This window comes from Tupaia chinensis, unplaced genomic scaffold, assembly GCF_000334495.1.
Source record: "Tupaia chinensis unplaced genomic scaffold, TupChi_1.0 Scaffold000044_1, whole genome shotgun sequence".
In the NCBI taxonomy this organism is placed as follows: domain Eukaryota; kingdom Metazoa; phylum Chordata; class Mammalia; order Scandentia; family Tupaiidae; genus Tupaia; species Tupaia belangeri.
In genome coordinates this window covers 921844-940527 of record NW_006159500.1, presented here as the reverse complement: position 1 = coordinate 940527, position 18684 = coordinate 921844, and the positions used below count along the sequence as shown (strand labels likewise).

General features: G+C 38.6%; 1 protein-coding gene across 1 annotated transcript in view; it reads right to left on the bottom strand.

Annotated features, from left to right (window-relative positions):
• The window catches only part of MAGI2 (membrane associated guanylate kinase, WW and PDZ domain containing 2), a 701446-nt gene that overhangs the window by 165249 nt on the left and 517513 nt on the right, over positions 1 to 18684 (bottom strand). Inside the window, exon 13 of the mRNA XM_027773307.1 lies at positions 16513 to 16761. Coding sequence (XP_027629108.1) covers positions 16513 to 16761 — 249 coding nt within the window. The remainder of the gene's footprint in view (positions 1 to 16512; positions 16762 to 18684) is intronic.

Sequence of the window (18684 nt, the reverse complement as noted above, 5' to 3'; positions counted from 1 at the left end):
TTAATATTTTGTCATATCTCTTTACAAAGATATATGAGAAATTTTTGAAGCACTTCTTGTTCTGGCATCATCTCATGTTTTTCTAGTTTCCTGTCATTGTCATGTATGGATTTTTCTATTCTAAAGATAAAAATTTCACACCAAGTGGTCATTATAGTTGTGCTTTATTCTGTCCCAACTTTTTCCAAGTTCTGATCCCCTCTGAATTCTGTGGGTCTGTGTTATCTGTATCTCTTTTTGGTTTTCTCTTTTCTGCTATATGGGCTGCCACTATTTTTCTTTAAAAGATCTTGCCCACTCCTGCTCACTTTTTTTTTCATTCATTTACTATCACTTTATTGGAGGTCTAAGATATGAGAGGAGATAAGCAAGTTATTACTGCACCACAATGAATTAGGAGATGTGTTCTGTAAATTTAAATAAGCTATTGCAATTAATATTTTGGTATTGATTACAAATCTCTCATTAGATATTTGTAATCTATTTGGGGAAAAAATGTCAAATAATTTTTGTGCCCAAACTTAAAAAGTCCTATTGTCTTCTGTATTGCCGAAAGATAAAAATATAAAGGACGACTGATTTCAAGTTTAGAAAATGTCACAAAATTACATTTTATCAACTCTAGGCTTTGCGTTTAAAATGCTCAATAAAACCACACTTTCTTTGTCTCCTTTATTTCTCTCGATTGCCTTTTGAAGCACATGAGACTTCACACCCATCAAAGCACTTGGCTCTGAGTAATTTCTCAGCAGGCCCAGTAGAAATGGTTGATAGTTACAAGCAGGTGTTGCTGACAAGCCATGTTTCTCATTTTTACAGATGCAGTGTATTCTATCTCTGCCATCTCCTTTTTCCTTTTATAGCTTCTGAAATTGTGTTTTGTAAAAAGTCACTTGGCTATCTTCACACAGTTTCCCTGTTACAATAGGTAAATGTCAAAAGCAATCAGGTGCAGTATCATCTTTCCATTGTATTCCCCGAGGCCCTCCGGCAGATAATAACTTCTTGCAATATTTTCTTAATGTAAATGGAAACAGATACTAACCCAGGCAAATGATCCCTCCTGAGCCAGCTGTCCTTTTCAATATGTTATCTGGAAGATTACATGAATATTTATTGGCTCTTCAGTTTCTCACAGAAGCCAAAGTTCCACTAACAGAAGAGAGCATGTTTTAACGTGAAATAACGCAATTTTGCATGACTGGATAAAACTAAATATGAAAAGGCCTCCAAGCAAAATGTCCAAGAGCTGAAAGATCCTGATCATTTATTAACTTTGAAAACAACTTTTGTAGAGTGACCTCTGAATAGTCAAATAAGTTATGTCAGTTTCCTTACTTGAGAAGTGAGACCGTCAGCACACCTAGTACTTCTTTCTTATCCTTATTGTTCTTGTTCAAGAGTTGCACATTATAATGTTATTTGGATTTGTGCTTGTATGTATTTTGTTTCATCACTTACATTTTCAAGCTCTGTAAACTATTCATTGTCACTAATCGAACATGTGTATCCATAATAATTTTACCTACAGTATTATCATAAAATGAGCTTTATTACTCCAGCATGAGGAATGAAAAAAGGACTGAAGGACTGAAAAGCCTCAACATGTGTTTTCTGTCCATGGTGAAAAGCTAATGATACTCTGGAGGGAAGAGATCAATAAACACCTCACCAATATAGATACAGCAAAATATGTATGAAGAGATCTTTAATGTCATTTGTTTTTAGGAAAAATGCAAATTAAAACAAAAATGAAATACCACCACACACCTATTAGAATGACTAAAATTGAAACCACATCAAAGCCTGATAATAGTAAGTACTCACAGGATGGGACACGTTTGGTGCCCTCGTATATGGAAACACAAAATAGTGCAGCTACTTTGGAAACTGATACTATATGAACCAGCAATCTCATTCCTAAGGTATAACCAAGTAGAATAAAACCCATTGTTAACAAAAAAAATATATGAAAAGGTTTATAGTAGCTTTGTTCATAATTACCAAACCCAGAAAACAACCCAAATGCCCTTCAACTAGGGAATGGGTAAATTATGGTGCACACATACAATGGGATACTATTAGACAATATAAAAGGAATCATACCTTGACATATGAAAGGACACAGATGAATCTAAAAAGAATTATCCAAAGTGGAAGAAGCCAGACTCAAAAGGCTGCATATGTAACGCCATATAATAGGAAAAGGCAAAACTAGAACAGAAGACAAATGAGTGGTTGCCAGGGCTGGGGTGGGAGAAGGGATAGACTTCAGTGTGGCCATAGTTAAATAACTAAAATTTTCAAAATTCAGACTATAGATAAAAAGGGTAACTTTTACTAAATAAAAGTAAAACCATAAAAATGAGGGGGGTTGAAAGAGCAGGGGAGATATAGAGGTTTTAGGATGGAAATACATAGAGATAAATAAAAAAGAACTGGTATCTAATAAGTAAGAGATAAGAGGTGGGTTGAAGAGTGGAAGAGGTCAGAAAGGTCTTCAGAGAACAAACCCTGCCTGCTCTTAGATTTAAAATGTGAATAGGTCTGACAGGTGGGTGAGAATAGAAAAGGCGAAGCATCACAGTGACAGGCGAGGTGACTTGCAAAGGCGCCAACCTGTAAATGAGCAAAGTCAGTATTCTGAGGTGTGGAGGTGCAGTGAGCATAGACACAGTGATAAAGAAAGAAAGATCATAGAAGGCCATACGGGCTGTGCTGGGGGCTTGACATTTATCTTACGCCACACGAGAAGCCACTAATGGATTATGAGAGTTAAGTGAGACCATGAGACCAGTTCTGGAGAAAGTATGATGGTAGTGGTGTGAAGGGTGGACTGAAGTAAAGGAGGAGCAGGAACCAGGCTGGAGGCAGGGAGGTAACTTGAAGGATACTACAATGCCCAAGAGTGTGCAGTCCAACAAGGTAGCTATTGGCCACACGTGGCTAGTAAATGGACTGAAGTAAAAGACAATTAAAAATTCAATTCCTCAGGGCCAGCAGGTGGCGTAGTGGTTAAGGCACTGGACTCAGACATGGGCTGGACTGGGGCTTGAAACTCATGCTGAGTACGTGTGCATATGTGCCTAAAACTCCGAGAGAAGAGTGGAAGAGAAGGGGTTGCAGCATGGCCACCCCTGCTGGGGGATGATTTCTCACTATCTCGCTGTCTCTCCAGCAAGTGCACATGCTAAAAAAAACAAAAAAAAACAAAAAAAAAAACCAAAAAAAACAAAAAAACAAACAAAAAAACAAAACCAAATTTTCAGTCACACTAGCTTCACTTCAAATGATTCACAGTCACATGTGGCGAGCAGCCACAGTGTTATATAGTATAGAATAGAACATTTCTATCATTGCTGAAAGTTCTATTGCCCAAACTAATCTAGAACCTCAATGAAGGCATTAGCAGCAGTGGTAGGGAGGGCCTAAGGTATTCATTTTATACTTTGAAAGCATGTTTAGGTAATAACTTGTCTTAATCTGTCAAAGTGACAGATAACAAATTCAGCTAGGGTATGAGGGGACTTCAAAAACTGTGTGGAAAATGGAATTAAAATATTAATTTATTTTGGTGTAAACTTTTAAAAAATTCATGCAGTTTTCTCATAAAACACATTTCCCATGAACTTTCTGAAGACTCCTCATGTGAATGTAGGTACCTGGAGGTCTGCTTTAAACCTTGTGATCAGACACATCGATTGGAGCTGAGAGTGACTAAGCACCAGAGAGTGTCAGTATCAGTGGCTAATTCGCAAGCTGAATTTTATTGTATTTCAGTTTCATCAGTTGCCTCCAGGAATGTAGCCATTTTTCATCTTTTTATTCATCTAGAAAATCTAATAAATATTTGAATAAAGATTTAGAAATTGGAGTATTCTTCTACTTCTCATTATCTCAATTTCTCCATACCAGAAAACCATAAGGTTAAAACCTTTAAAATATGTGCTCTTCCTGGGACCAGCAGTTAGTGTAATGGCTATGTCACTGAACTCCCATGTAGCCGACTGCGTTCAAGTCCTGCACAATGGTGGCTTAAACGCACGCCGGGTGTGTGTGTGTGCGTGCCCAAGATCCCAAGAGGAGAATGGAGGAGAAGGGATTGTGGTGGCCATCCCCACTGGGGGGTGATTTCTCACTTTCTATCTCTGTATCTCTCTCTCTGTCTTTTTGGCGAGCACACATGTCCTATGGCAAAAACCTTTCAAAAAAAAATATGTGCTCTTCCTTACTTTCTGAGAGACTCTCCTTACAGGATGAATTTATAAATATACACCACTATGATGAACAATCTTATAACAGAAGGTTTTGTGTACTCCACTCTTGACAGCAGATGAGTTCATCAGGTGTCCAACATCTGGGTATCTTTGTGGAGCAAACCTTTGACTTGCTTAGAGAAAATAAGATCTGGAAGAGATCAGATGGAAAGATGAAAATGCCAATGACACGCTTCACCATTTAGTTCATTTTCTGTGGCACTGTAGAAGCCTTAGGAATGCTCAGTGATCTGATTCATCACCCAGAAAAGGCTGGCTGGTTAGTTTCTAGAAGTAATTCCAAGCAAGTATTGAGAATAGTTTGGCTGGGAACAAGTCTAACTTAAATTGTGAAATTATTGGGGGTCAAATAAAAGAGCTTTTTTTTTTTTTAAAAGAGGTTTTTGTCTTAGGTAGCATGTACTTGCTGGAGAGAGAGAGAGACAGAGACAGTGAGAGGGAAAGTGAAAAATTTCCTCTTGGGAGATGGCCATGCCACAATCCCTTCTTCTCTATTCTCCTCCTGGGATCTTGGGCACACAAGCACACACATTTGGTGTGAGTCTCAAGTCACTGAGTACAAGACTCGAACTGTGGTTAGCTATATGGGAGTCCAGTGATGTAATTTCTATGCCATCTGCTGGCCTCGATAAAAGAGCTTTTTCCAGAATTTGGTGTGGTAAGAAGTTTGGGTAGAAGCACTCCTTGAGTCCTTGGTGATAATTAGGCCTCAAAAATATGAGAAAACATCCCTTTATAACATTCTTTCAACATAGTTGAACAATACTGATAAGTAACAGTACTTTATCCACTTAACAATGTGCTTTTTAAAATGGTTGCACATGTAGAACCTGCTTTATCAGGATCCTTCCCCAATATATTTTATGCGGTTGATTTTTGGGAAAAAAGAAGCAAAATACATGACAGAGACTATAATTCGACATGAGGCCATGAATAGAATATAAAGGAAAAAATGTCTTCTGCAAAAGTGACCTGCAGTCCCTGGATTTATTTGAACCCCATGGGAGAGCGATGAGCATTTTCCACCCGCAGAGGGTGAGCCTGTACAGGAGGTCAGGGGTCTTTTCTCAGTTGCAATCTCACTGTACTATCTAGTGAATAACAAGGACCTGTAGGAGATAAGCCCAGAGGAAACAGCCACCGATCACCCATTTATGAGCTTTCAAGACAACCGAATCACTAAAGGTAAGAAGATATTCACCTTCTGCTGCTGCCTGGAGAGTCTTTGAACACAATAATAAAAACCTTCCTGAAAAATGATTCCCTGGTGCAGGAAACTTATGATTTATGAGCTCCATTCAGACAATAAGAGAAAATTGTCCAGAATTTAAAAAAAATACACTGTGAACAGTCACAGATTTTTTTTTTTTTTGAAAAGGTTGCATTGCTCATCTTCTTGAGAATAAATAAGAATAGTGAGGCTTCTCTACAGACTTATTCTTACCATTTAATGATCTTTAAATTTACAAGTGTTAAGAGAGTGAAATGCTTGCATTTGTCTTTCCATTTTTGTTAATAAATGTTTCAGTGTTCAGATGTTGGAATATTCAGAGTTTGATGCATTATATATATATATATTTTTTACTTTGTTTGTTTGCTTGTCTTCTTACTGGTAGGACCCAGGCTGCCACATTTTAATCAGGGAACAAAACTAGTCATGTTCAGGATTGAAAAAACGGTATTGAATCAATAGGTCTTATTTATCCTGGTCTTAGCTGGATATGATCCTATAAAGAAGTAATGTGATTCAGAAGTTGTTCACTTGGAACTGGAATGGGTTGCTTTGTTAATGAGGATTGTGAAATGAATAAATAATCGGAAGAAATGCTTTTTTCTAAGGAGCTTGGGATGGCATCCAAGTCGTCCTGTTTAGGATGATATAATTATCACTGAGGTGGTGCTCACACAGATGGATGACAATTCCAGGAATAGTCGGTGCCAGGATGAGGTGAATCAGAGAGTGCACTGAGGCCACTGCTGGGCCCTTTCGAGGACAAGGGCTTTGCAAAACAGACGCTTATGACAAGAGATGCTGCCCAGAGGCATGCAGAAGGCTCCCCTGCGTCTGTTTTTGCAGAGCGCTCTCTTGTCTGAGACTTCACCAGGCCCGAGCTGGCTATGGGATCACTTACCCAGGCTGAGAATGACTGATGGGAAATCTGTATTCTGGGACGCTGCTCCATTTCCACTTTATTACAGTGCAATTTCTCATGCTGAGCAAGGACTAGCTTGCACTCAACTCCTCCCCTCTGCGCTGATCCTCTGCTGCTTCACCCATCCTCCAAAGTATGTCTTGCTGCTTTTGAGGAATGGTACAGCGAAGTTCAGGGGCAGGGAAAGTTAGAGCAGAGGGAGGGCAGTTTTGCTTTTGATGAGGACACTGTCTCGTCACGTTAGGAGGGAAAGTCTTCAAAATACAGGTGGAAAATGTGTACTATGAGAAAACTATGGATTTAAAAATGTGTTGTACAAAAATAAATTCATAATTCAATTCCATTTCTCCATGAATTTTTTGAAGTTCTCTTATGTGAAAATGCAGTCTGAGCTCATCAACATAAATTAGATGAAAATTCTTGAAAAGCACTTATGAGGGACTGTGAGGGATTCAAAGTAATGAATTGACCTTTTTGTGTGTGTGTGTGTGGGGGGGATGCAAAACATCAACACATGATAAGTAAAATGCTACTAATAGTTATAGCAGACATAGTTACAGTCATAGAAGGGAGGGCAGAGAATGGTAAACAATTAAGGGTTTATATACAAGAATTTCTTTATTAGACTTAGAGAAAGCATGCAAGAGAGATGGGTGAGGGGTGAAGCATAGTTTTAAGAAGAGATGAGATTTTCGAGCTGATTATGAGAGAGGTTTACTAGTTGGCAACAGGATTGTTGTCGGGATTAAATACAATGTAAAATGATTAGCACAGTGCCTGGGAGAAACCTTGATAACAATTATTGGATAAAAGGAGGCATTCCACTGTCAGCAGGCAAAACATGGGCCCTAAAGCAAGAGAACTGGACCTGTGAAGAGGTGTTGGTAAAAAAGTAGCTATGTCTAGATTACCCAGCCTTCAGTGTGAGGGAAGTTGGTTTAAACTTTATCCTGTAGATACATTTATCTGGGGTGTTATGATCAAGAACTTGTAATAGGGCCAGCCACCATGGTGCAATGGTCAAGTTGGATCCCATTTGACCAGCTGTGGCTCAAATTTTGGCCCTGGTGGCTTGAAAACCATGCGGATGCTTTGTGTATGTGTGCCCTAAATTGAGACAAGATGAGAAATGGAGAAAGGATTGCAGCATGACTACGCGCCATTGGGGGCTGCTTGCTTTCACTCTCTTGCTCTCTCTTCCTCGCTATCTGACAAGTGAATATACCCCCTGGCTATAAAAAAAAATGTGTTATATGGAGATTGGACTGTATTTAGAAAGTGCCATCTTTCTTGATGTACTTTGCATCATTAGCAACTGCACTCCTTCCTACTTTAGCCTCTGGCTACCTCATGAAGCAGAAAGGAAATCACACTAAAAAATGTGAAAAGACTTATTTGATTTTAAACATATGTACATCAGTACAGATGGTGAACATAATCTTACCTTTTTTGTATATGTAGGATTTCCCAAAGATTAGGAAGATATTTGCTTAGCTATGGCTTTAACAGGTTATATTTAGGAACTAGATATTTTGGGGAAAACTGATATTTTATGTAAGTTTTCCTTCCCTTATTTCTTCCTTGTGCCTTCTGAATGAGCTGCTGTTAGCATAATCAAAGCCCAGAGCTAAATTATTGTGTTGTTGAAGGAATTCAAGCCACAGATTTATTTAAGGAATAAGGGGATATTACATATTACAAGAGCTCTGAAAGAGAACTTGCTTTTGTAAACCAATGAGAAATAGAAAAAATGTAGGAGACTCATTTTCTAATTTGTATGTGCAATTGCAAAGGTGTGATTTAAGTAACTTTTTAGCAATGACTTTAGGAGATGGTATATTGATGGGTCAAAGTTTACAATTGATATAGGAAAGGTCAAGGCACCAGAATCTGCAATAGTTGCCCCCATTACTTACCTGTGTTTTTAAGGTGATCAATAAACAGAACTAAATATGAATGTAAGAAAATCCACTCCCACAAACTAAACCAATGGAATTTGAGATGAGGTGCTTATTAGTTGCTCAGATTAGAGGTCACTTTAAGACAGAGCTATATAATCAGTGTTTAAAAGGAGTGTGCCACTCAAGGTTACAGGTGAGATGAGCCAAGACCACCAAGGATGGCTAAGTAAGGATAAATGGTGTTGTTGGGGGACTGTTAGAGCCTCCTGAGGGGTTGCTTTTTGTCTCCAGAGGCCTCACTTCTTTATCCCAATGTGTTATGCACATGTCATCATTTTGCAAATGTTCCATGAGTGAAAAAAAGGAGGGAAACACTGCCTTAAACAAGAGAGCTGATTTAATGTATTTAAATGCTTATTTCATATAATTTCTTGACAGAGGTTGAGATGGGCAAAATAATTCAAAATGTTAGAAGCTGCTTTCAATACATAGTCAAAGATGAAAGTAACCAAAGTTGAAATGATGGCTGTACTTGCTGGCACCTCAACACAATGGGACCCTGTTAAGAACACCTATCTCTGTCACTCTCCTTTCTTGTTCTGTCTCTTTCTCTCTCCTTGCCCACACAAAGGGGAAAAATATAGCTTAAGTCAATGAAAAATATGGTCCAGGTCCAAACTTATCAAAGGCATTTCACACAGGGACGTGACTAATCTAATACTTTATTTTCCATGTTGATTGGTGGGATAATGGAATTTAGAACTGGAAGTGGCCAAAAAGACCATTTTCTCTCATACCGTAGTCACTTGGAAGACCGAGTGATTTGCTCAGGGGACATGGTGGTTATTGGATAAGCTGGACTTGCTGGTTCTTGGGCTTAGTGTTTATCTTTTCACTTAGTTTAAATATGGTTGTTTTGGGGCAAGGCTATAGGAAACTTGGCTTTTTGGTTTACTTTATGTCTCCTCTAAATGCAAATGACTGTTCAGAGGCTAAGTGGTTGGTAGAACAATTACTAACGGCCTTAGTTCAGATTACTTTTATTCTTCTAAGGGACCATGCTTAAAAATGTCATGGAAGATCTGCTAGCTAAGTTTTTAAATCTTTAGAATAACTTTTAAACTCTGTCGTCTACAGATATCATGAAGGACATTTTGAGAAAGTCATCAGGGCCATTTAGCCACAAATAACTACCTCCATTAGGTTGTGGTGGGCCCTATGGAAAGTCAGTGATGGCCAATCCAAATTCTAACCTGTGGCACAGAAAGCACACACTAGGAGACAAAGATGTTCAAAACCAATACAGAGAGGGAAGATTGCTGAGAAGTCAGCAGCTTGCTGACTGACCAATGTACTTGTGGATCAAGACAGAAAATCTAGGCAACACCACTAGGAGAACATGAAGGAGGAAGGACCAAAATGATTGTTTCTCTGGTGCTGACTGTATTGATGCTATGGCTGATCGTTTGAATATATCCTACCTCATGGCTTATTATGGGCCTATATCTAAGTTTATAAATTCTTTCAGCAAGCTGTCAGTCTATCTCTGATGCCTGAGCTACCCGTGTATGTCTACCCAATACCTTCAAACATAACCGTCCTGACAAACTATAAAAAAGATGGAGATTTAGGGTCACTTCAGTTTCATTACTTGTACCAAAGCCCTTCTTGGGAATTTTTGGTGGAAAAAGTACCTATAAAGACAGGTGAAGGCCCTGCAATAAAACTTGATGTCAGAACTCAGGCTTACAGCAGAGGTGGCCCAAAGACCAGCTTGTTAACTCCACTGTCTGTAGCCACTGGGAGATTTTTATAGAGCCAGCATCTGATCCACTCAGAGTCCAAAGGCTACCTAAGTCTTCTCTAACTATGAATAGAAAACTCAGTGAGAATGAAAACAGTTACTCAATGACAGAAAATGTCTAAAAATATTCTATGTATATCAAAGTTACCCATTTTGGAGGAGTTTTGACATTATTTCCAGCTTTATATATTTATTAATAATATGACAATGAACATTTTTTCTTTTGCAAACAAATCTTCAAATCCTTTAAAGAACTTAAAATGCAATGATCTGTTATAGTTCATTCTTATCAAAGCCTCTGGTTTGGAAACCACTTTGTTTTCCAATGGACCCAATTAAAAGGTCTGAAAAAAATTTTTAATACTTTGGCTAAAGGGACAAAAATACTCAGGAACTTTATCTTATTTTATTTATGTATGTTTTTAGAGAGAGATTTTTGCTAAAGGGCTATGTACTCACTGGAGAAACAGAAAGACAGAAAATGAGAAATCACTCCCCAAGGGGGATGGCCATGCCACAATCCTTTCTCCTCCATTCTCTTCTTAGGATTTTGGGCACACATGCACATGCACATGCACCTGGCATGAGTATTTTCTTTTTAAGTCACTGGCCCCAGATTCAAACTGTGGTCAACTACCTGGGAATCAAGTGACTTAGTCATTACGCCATCTGCTGGTCCCATTACTTAGGAACTTTAAGTCAAGAAGGATATTCCTGCACTTCGGACAGAAGGCTTCTAAGATCTGTCTACTTCCAAGCAACTGCTGGCCTGAATCAATGACTTTGGAAAGAAGCAGTTCGCTTCTTCATTACATTAATTGCTATAAAGTCCATTTTTATTTTGGAAGGGAAATAATATATTGAAAAATAAAGAAGGTGAAACTTTAGTAAAGAGCCCTATTAATTGCCACAATGAATAGAAGCCAGTAACTCCACCTCCAATTTCCCAATTGATAGAACATCCTGCAGCCCTGGCGGTGTTGCTGCCTTAGCTGAACTTTGAAAGGTATCTCTGTCTGCAGGGAAGAGGAGTTTATATTTGGGTTCTTCAACCCTCCCTTCTCTGATATTTTCAATAGAACAATGATGTTTCCAGGAGATTCTAAAAAGCATGGCTTAGAGTCATTTTCTAGTAAGTTGATTGGTGGATTGTGGAGAGAGAAGCCTCTTATTCCAGCCTCCACTCTCCCCAAAGGCACATTCAGCTGGACTGGCTGGGCCACTACTGCCCTCACTGACTCAGGTTACAGCTGGGTGGGCAGTGGAAAAGACTGTGCTCCCAGAGGATCAACCTAGTGGGAACGGAGCTGATTCTCTGAGATATGCTCATCTGCTGTCTAAATTTAGCTGCCCTAGGAGAGTGGTTGGCTCTGACTAATGGTTAACCAAATTGGCAGTCAGTGTGAATGCTGCATTACCCAAGAAGAGTGAGCTGGTGAAAGAGAAAGAGAGCTCCTAGCAGAGGCAGTGATCTAAATAGTGCTTCTTTGGAGTCAATGCTGTTCTAAGCACTTTCATGTACTAATTAATTTAACCTTTAGAGTAAGCCCATGATATAGGATTAAAATACTCTTTTTTTTTCTTTTTTTTAACAGCAAAGAAAACTGAGGCCCAAAGAAGTCATGTGACTCCTTCCAAGTTACATGGCTAGTGAACAACAGAGGCAGGTTTCAAATCTAGGCAGTGTGATTATAGCACTTGGCTGTTAACCCCTGCTACTCTCCTGCCTAAATGTAATGGTGCTCCTTTCAAGGCATAGCAACACTCTGTTCATCACAGAAAACACTTAACAGCTGTGAAAAAAAAGTGACTATGTTAATGATCTTTGAGCTCAAGTCTTGAAGAGAAAAAGGACACAACCCTGAGACTGACTGTGTTTTCTGAACACCTTAGAACATCACCCTTTCTCATGGGCATAGAGTCCAAGGACTTTTGCTATTTTGATGATGAATATATGGCACAAGGATATAAAAATTCCCCCTTTGAATTAGCTGGTGGCACGGTGGTTAAGGCAGTTAGATTTCACAAAGGTGACTGTGGGGTTTAAGTTTCGTACCCAGCAGCTTGAAAAACACACTGGGTGCGTGTGTGTACATGCCTAAAATCCTAAAACAAGAATGGAAGAGGAGAGATTGAGGCATGGCCATCCCTCCTGGGGGATGATTTCACACTTTCTCCCTCTATCTCTGTCTCTTTCTGGTACGTGCACATGCCCAACAACAAATTAAAAATAAAATTAGATTTTTTTTCTCTTCAGAATTAAAGTTCAAAATTATTATAGAAATTAAGTATGAAACAGCATCAGCTCCAGGAAGCTTTTAGGTGGATGTTGCAAATTACATACCATAAACGCAACATGCCATCAATGTAATAACTGCTTTTGCCATAGAGCATAGGGCAACCTGTGTTTCCAAGTCCTTAAATTGAAAAGAAATGAGTATGTGAAAAAAGAAGCCACGAAGCATCATGAACTCTACAATGTAATTCCACTCTTCAAGGTCATGTAAAATGATACCTTTTTGAAAGTTGTTAGAATTATTCTTTTGAGGTCAACGTGATGTCACTTGGTAGTAAGAAAAGTTCACATGCTAACTGTAATCATGTGCACCTGTTGTTTTCCAAATCCTTTATACATGGATTGGATATAGAGTAGAAAAAGTGTTTGTGGTTTCTTTATATTGTAAGTGCATGGGTGCACCTGTGTATACACATACACACACACCAATATTTTTCTGTACATTTAGAAATAAAGCTTTTATACTTCAAATAAAGCTGAGACCTTAAGTACATGCTTAACATTTGCACTGTGAAGCATACTTTTTATTTTTATTCTAGTCCTTTAGGTATTCTGCCCCAATAAACAATTTGAATGACTGGAATAGCTACAAAAGCTCTATGTGAACATTTTCCCAAAGTGTAAATTATTGGAAGGCTGTTTATATAATTCATGAAAATCTTTAGTCTTGTGTCCTTTTAATCTTGGAGAATCCATCGTACTGACAGATTCTTGCATTTAGTCTATACTTAGAGACTGGATTTATTTCTTGAGCTTATCATGAAGAAAAGGGGAATGAAATTGTACTTTCAGATGTATGCAATTTAGCTTCTGCACATATTCACTGAAGTATAGCACTTCTATAGTTCCCACTCTTGAATCTGTCAAGCTAAAGCTAAACAGGGAAGATCTTTCTGTGGAGTTCAGGTGGGTGTTTTGATAACATTAACTTTATTGTACAAAGTTTCTTTTCATTCTCAATAATTTAATTTCTTGAGAATTGTTTGACCCTCCCCCTTCCCCCATCACTTGACAGGTGCTAGGGGCTTCCACAGTTCATAAGAACTTTAGGACTACAGACAACATGAGGGGGACTTACTAAGGATTTCTCCTAAGGATTCTCTACTTTAGTATTTATATTCCCAAAATTTTGGGCTAAATCACTTCAATATGAAAAATGAACATGTTTTCCTACCCCCTCTTCTGTCTTACTGTTTGCTGGTTAAGGAGTGAATTCTAGAAAACTGTCACAGAAAGGAAAACAGCCAGTGAACCCTGAGAAGTACAGAGAAGTCTGAATGGAAGAGAAATATGACCTTTAAGACATGTTAAATAGATTCTTAGAACCTTAGAATTAGAGGAAACCTCAGAAGATGAGTTCATCTTCCTTTCCTCCTATCCACTTGTAGGGGAAGGCACCAAAATCTCTAAAATAATGGGGCTGGTTTTTTTTTTTAAAGAAGTTTTTGCTTGGGAACCAGCAGTTAGCGTAATGGCTATGTTGCTGGACTTCCACGTAGTCGACCGCGGTTCGCATCCCGGACCCGGTGGCTTAAAACTCACGCCGGGCGTGTGTGCCCAAGATCCCGAGAGGAAATGGAGGAGAAGGGATTGCGGCGTGACCATCCCCCCTGGGGGGTGATTTCTCGCTTTCTGTCTCTATGTCTCTCTCTGTCTGTCTGGCGAGTGCACGTGCCCTATAGTGAAAATCTCTCCAAAAAAAAAAAAAAAAAGAAGTTTTTGCTTAAAGTTCAAAATTATTATAGAAATTAAGTATGAAACAGCATCAGCTCCAGGAAGCTTTTAGGTGGATGTTGCAAATTACATACCATAAACGCAACATGCCATCAATGTAATAACTGCTTTTGCCATAGAGCATAGGGCAACCTGTGTTTCCAAGTCCTTAAATTGAAAAGAAATGAGTATGTGAAAAAAGAAGCCACGAAGCATCATGAACTCTACAATGTAATTCCACTCTTCAAGGTCATGTAAAATGATACCTTTTTGAAAGTTGTTAGAATTATTCTTTTGAGGTCAACGTGATGTCACTTGGTAGTAAGAAAAGTTCACATGCTAACTGTAATCATGTGCACCTGTTGTTTTCCAAATCCTTTATACATGGATTGGATATAGAGTAGAAAAAGTGTTTGTGGTTTCTTTATATTGTAAGTGCATGGGTGCACCTGTGTATACACATACACACACACCAATATTTTTCTGTACATTTAGAAATAAAGCTTTTATACTTCAAATAAAGCTGAGACCTTAAGTACATGCTTAACATTTGCACTGTGAAGCATACTTTTTATTTTTATTCTAGTCCTTTAGGTATTCTGCCCCAATAAACAATTTGAATGACTGGAATAGCTACAAAAGCTCTATGTGAACATTTTCCCAAAGTGTAAATTATTGGAAGGCTGTTTATATAATTCATGAAAATCTTTAGTCTTGTGTCCTTTTAATCTTGGAGAATCCATCGTACTGACAGATTCTTGCATTTAGTCTATACTTAGAGACTGGATTTATTTCTTGAGCTTATCATGAAGAAAAGGGGAATGAAATTGTACTTTCAGATGTATGCAATTTAGCTTCTGCACATATTCACTGAAGTATAGCACTTCTATAGTTCCCACTCTTGAATCTGTCAAGCTAAAGCTAAACAGGGAAGATCTTTCTGTGGAGTTCAGGTGGGTGTTTTGATAACATTAACTTTATTGTACAAAGTTTCTTTTCATTCTCAATAATTTAATTTCTTGAGAATTGTTTGACCCTCCCCCTTCCCCCATCACTTGACAGGTGCTAGGGGCTTCCACAGTTCATAAGAACTTTAGGACTACAGACAACATGAGGGGGACTTACTAAGGATTTCTCCTAAGGATTCTCTACTTTAGTATTTATATTCCCAAAATTTTGGGCTAAATCACTTCAATATGAAAAATGAACATGTTTTCCTACCCCCTCTTCTGTCTTACTGTTTGCTGGTTAAGGAGTGAATTCTAGAAAACTGTCACAGAAAGGAAAACAGCCAGTGAACCCTGAGAAGTACAGAGAAGTCTGAATGGAAGAGAAATATGACCTTTAAGACATGTTAAATAGATTCTTAGAACCTTAGAATTAGAGGAGGCACATGTGCTCTCAGGGGGAGAGAGAGAGAAACAGAGACAGTGAGAGGGAAAGTGAGAAATCGCCTGCAAGGGGGATGGCCAAGCTACAGTCCTTTGTCTTTCATTCTCTTTCTGGGATTTCAGGCATGCACACACATGTGCCTGGCATAACTGTCAAGCCACTGGGTCCGGGACATGAACCACAGTTAGCCATATGGGACTCTGGTGATATAACCACTATACCATCTGTTGCTGCTGTGATGGGACTGTTTTAATGGCCACTTCAACCCTGGCTTTCCTCCTCCTGATTTTATTTTCTGCAAGTAATTGAACTTACCTGTCAAAAGCTTAAGTTGAGATTTCGTTCCACTGCTTAAAACTTTCCAAAGGTTCCCATGGATTTAGATTGCAGTTCAGACTAACCATCAATGGAGTGTGAAGCCTCCACTGTCTGGCCTGTCTAGTTCTGTGTCTTGGTGCTGTGCTGTTCTCCCTCACTCACTCTGCCGGAGACCCACTGGGCTTCTGTAGATTTCTTGAATGTCAGGCTCCTTCCCATCTTAGGACTTCTGCCTGAACTGCTTTCTCCCCATATCCATGTGTACCTGCTATTATTCTACTGAATAGCTCTTAATCTAAAGTTATTTCCTTAGAGAATCATTTCCTATTCAACCCATAAAATGGAGCACCCCTCTTGTGATAGCAATGCTACCACATCACTCTATTTTATATTCTTTCCAATTTTCAAATGAATGAAGAGCTTTTATGGAGTTTGAGGGATTAGGTAGGCATTTGTTGTGGTCTTAGATTCTTTTTGAGCCAGAGGTTAGCAAAGTTTGGCTAGTGAGTGTTAAGGGTGCCTAATGCTCACAGCCAGCTACTTTCAGGCTATATAGTATATCTACAACAGTCCTATGATCTACTTGTCCAGTATTCCTACCACCGGAACAAATAAAAACAAGATTCCTTATTCAAATGCAGGTAAATTAGTTACTTACTTATAGTGGATCCAGACTCAGGCCTGTTCAGGGAGCTGATGATGACAAAGCCAAAGCCTTCATTCTCTTTGCGGTGAATGATCACATCGCTGGTCTGCAGGCTGTGGGAGGCGAAACCTTCAGGAGGAGAGGCATTGCTACTGGGGACCGCGTGGTTGCTGTTGGTATACGTTGCGTAGTCACTGCGTGGAGAGCTGTGGTGGGTTGATACAGAGCCTGGGCTCCTCCCGTTCTCTGGGCAGGGCTCCCCTAGAATACATATTGTATGTGGGAACTCAGTTATTTAACAATGATCTTAATACCTTCTTTTATGAAGTACTGTTTCAGACACGGATATCATTCAAAGACTTGACTGACTTCTCTTTCCTCAGATATGAAGAGTATCTGAAGGACTACAAACCTATCTATGGAGCCCTATAGTCTTGGCCCACTTCTAGTCTTTATAGCAAACACAGGTAAAAAGCTCTCATCAGACTTCTCCATGTAGCTACTTGTTTATTGCCTTCTTTTTGTTAAGATTGCAAATCCCAACCTCATGAATAGATGAACAGATTGAAAAACTGTGGCACATATACTCTATGGAATACTACTCAGCCATAAAAAACAAGACCATGGCTTTTGTCAGAAAGTGGATGAATATGGAAGATTTACTGCTGAGTGAAGCAAGCCAGGCTACAAAGGAGAGACATTGTATGTCTCCACTTAACATATACCATGTGTCTGCACTCTATGACAAAAACTGAATGACTGAAGGATATAGAAACACAATAAGTGGTTGTGAATACCAAATTTAGTGTGGGAGAGGGTGGGTGAAGGAGTAGAGTCTGAGGAAGGACATTAGGAGAAAATAAAGAAGCAAATCATTAATGGGATAAAGAAATGGGGTATAATCTGTTGAAGATAACTTTATAGTATTATCAACTGGACTGGGGAGAAAAGTACGCATGTTGAATATTCACTTTGCAAGCTAAATAATGTGAGTGAATGTATAAAAACTTGGGATGAAAGAAAAAAAGACTGCGAATCCCTAGGATAATGCCTATTTTTATATACTGCACTTCTTAGGTGCATAATAATAACTGAAGATGATCATACAGCAAGTAAATAAAATCCTAAACTGTACTGTGTATAAGAGTCATTTAAAGAACTTACCAAAAAAATACATCTACAGGGTCCACCCACAGAAATGTTGTTCAGTAGGTATGGTGCAGATTGGGCACAAGAATCTGGATCAAGTTTTGAACTACACTTTGGGTAATGCTGTCTGTGATGTCCAAGGGGCTTTCCAAAAGTTCACAGGAAATGTGTATTAGGAAAAAACTATGCATAGATTTGAATTTTTTGTGCACCAAAAAAAAAGCTTGTATTTTAATTCAATTTTTTTTCACAGACATTGTTTTAAAGTTCTCTCATATTGTAAGTATGCTTAACACCCAGGGGATGTCTATGTACCTTGTAATTTTTCTAAAGAGCTGTAGTTCTATTTTATGATATTCTGCTTGCCTGGAAGTATTAATTTGCTTCATATAAGTGGGTAATATATATTAAAAATTTGTTTACATGGATTTTTGTATAACAACCACATTTCAATAAAGTGATTTAAAAGTATAAATAAATAAATTGAGATTTTCATTCAGAAATTATTGATAGTCTATTTACTTTAGGATCAAACCTAATAATGATATCAGGCTAAGGGCTTATGAATTTTGAATCTCTAAGGAGACGTTAGAGGTCTTGCTCATTTATATTCCATATTATTACAAAATACATTTTAATATCAACCAGATAATCCAAACCAACACTTCCATGAGAAAGCAAGCATATTTGCATGGAGAAATGGTAGAAAGTTGGCAGCCAAGAGAAGCTGGCTTTTAAAATGAAAGTTGATCTGTCATCCAGAAAGAATTTTGTCACTTTTATATCTAGGTATTGGCACTCTGATGAAAAGAACTGAAGTGGGAATGTAGAATACTGTTATTAGAAATAGAACTGTTTTGAGGTCCAGCAGGGACTGTCATGTTTAAGGTGTTAGACTCCTACATGACAAGCCACAGTTTGAGTCCTGGACCCGGTGGCTTGAAAATCACACTGGGCGTGTGTATGTGTGTGCATGCCCACAATTGCAAGAGAAGAAATGAAGAGAAGGGACTGTGATGTGTCTGTTCCTCCTAG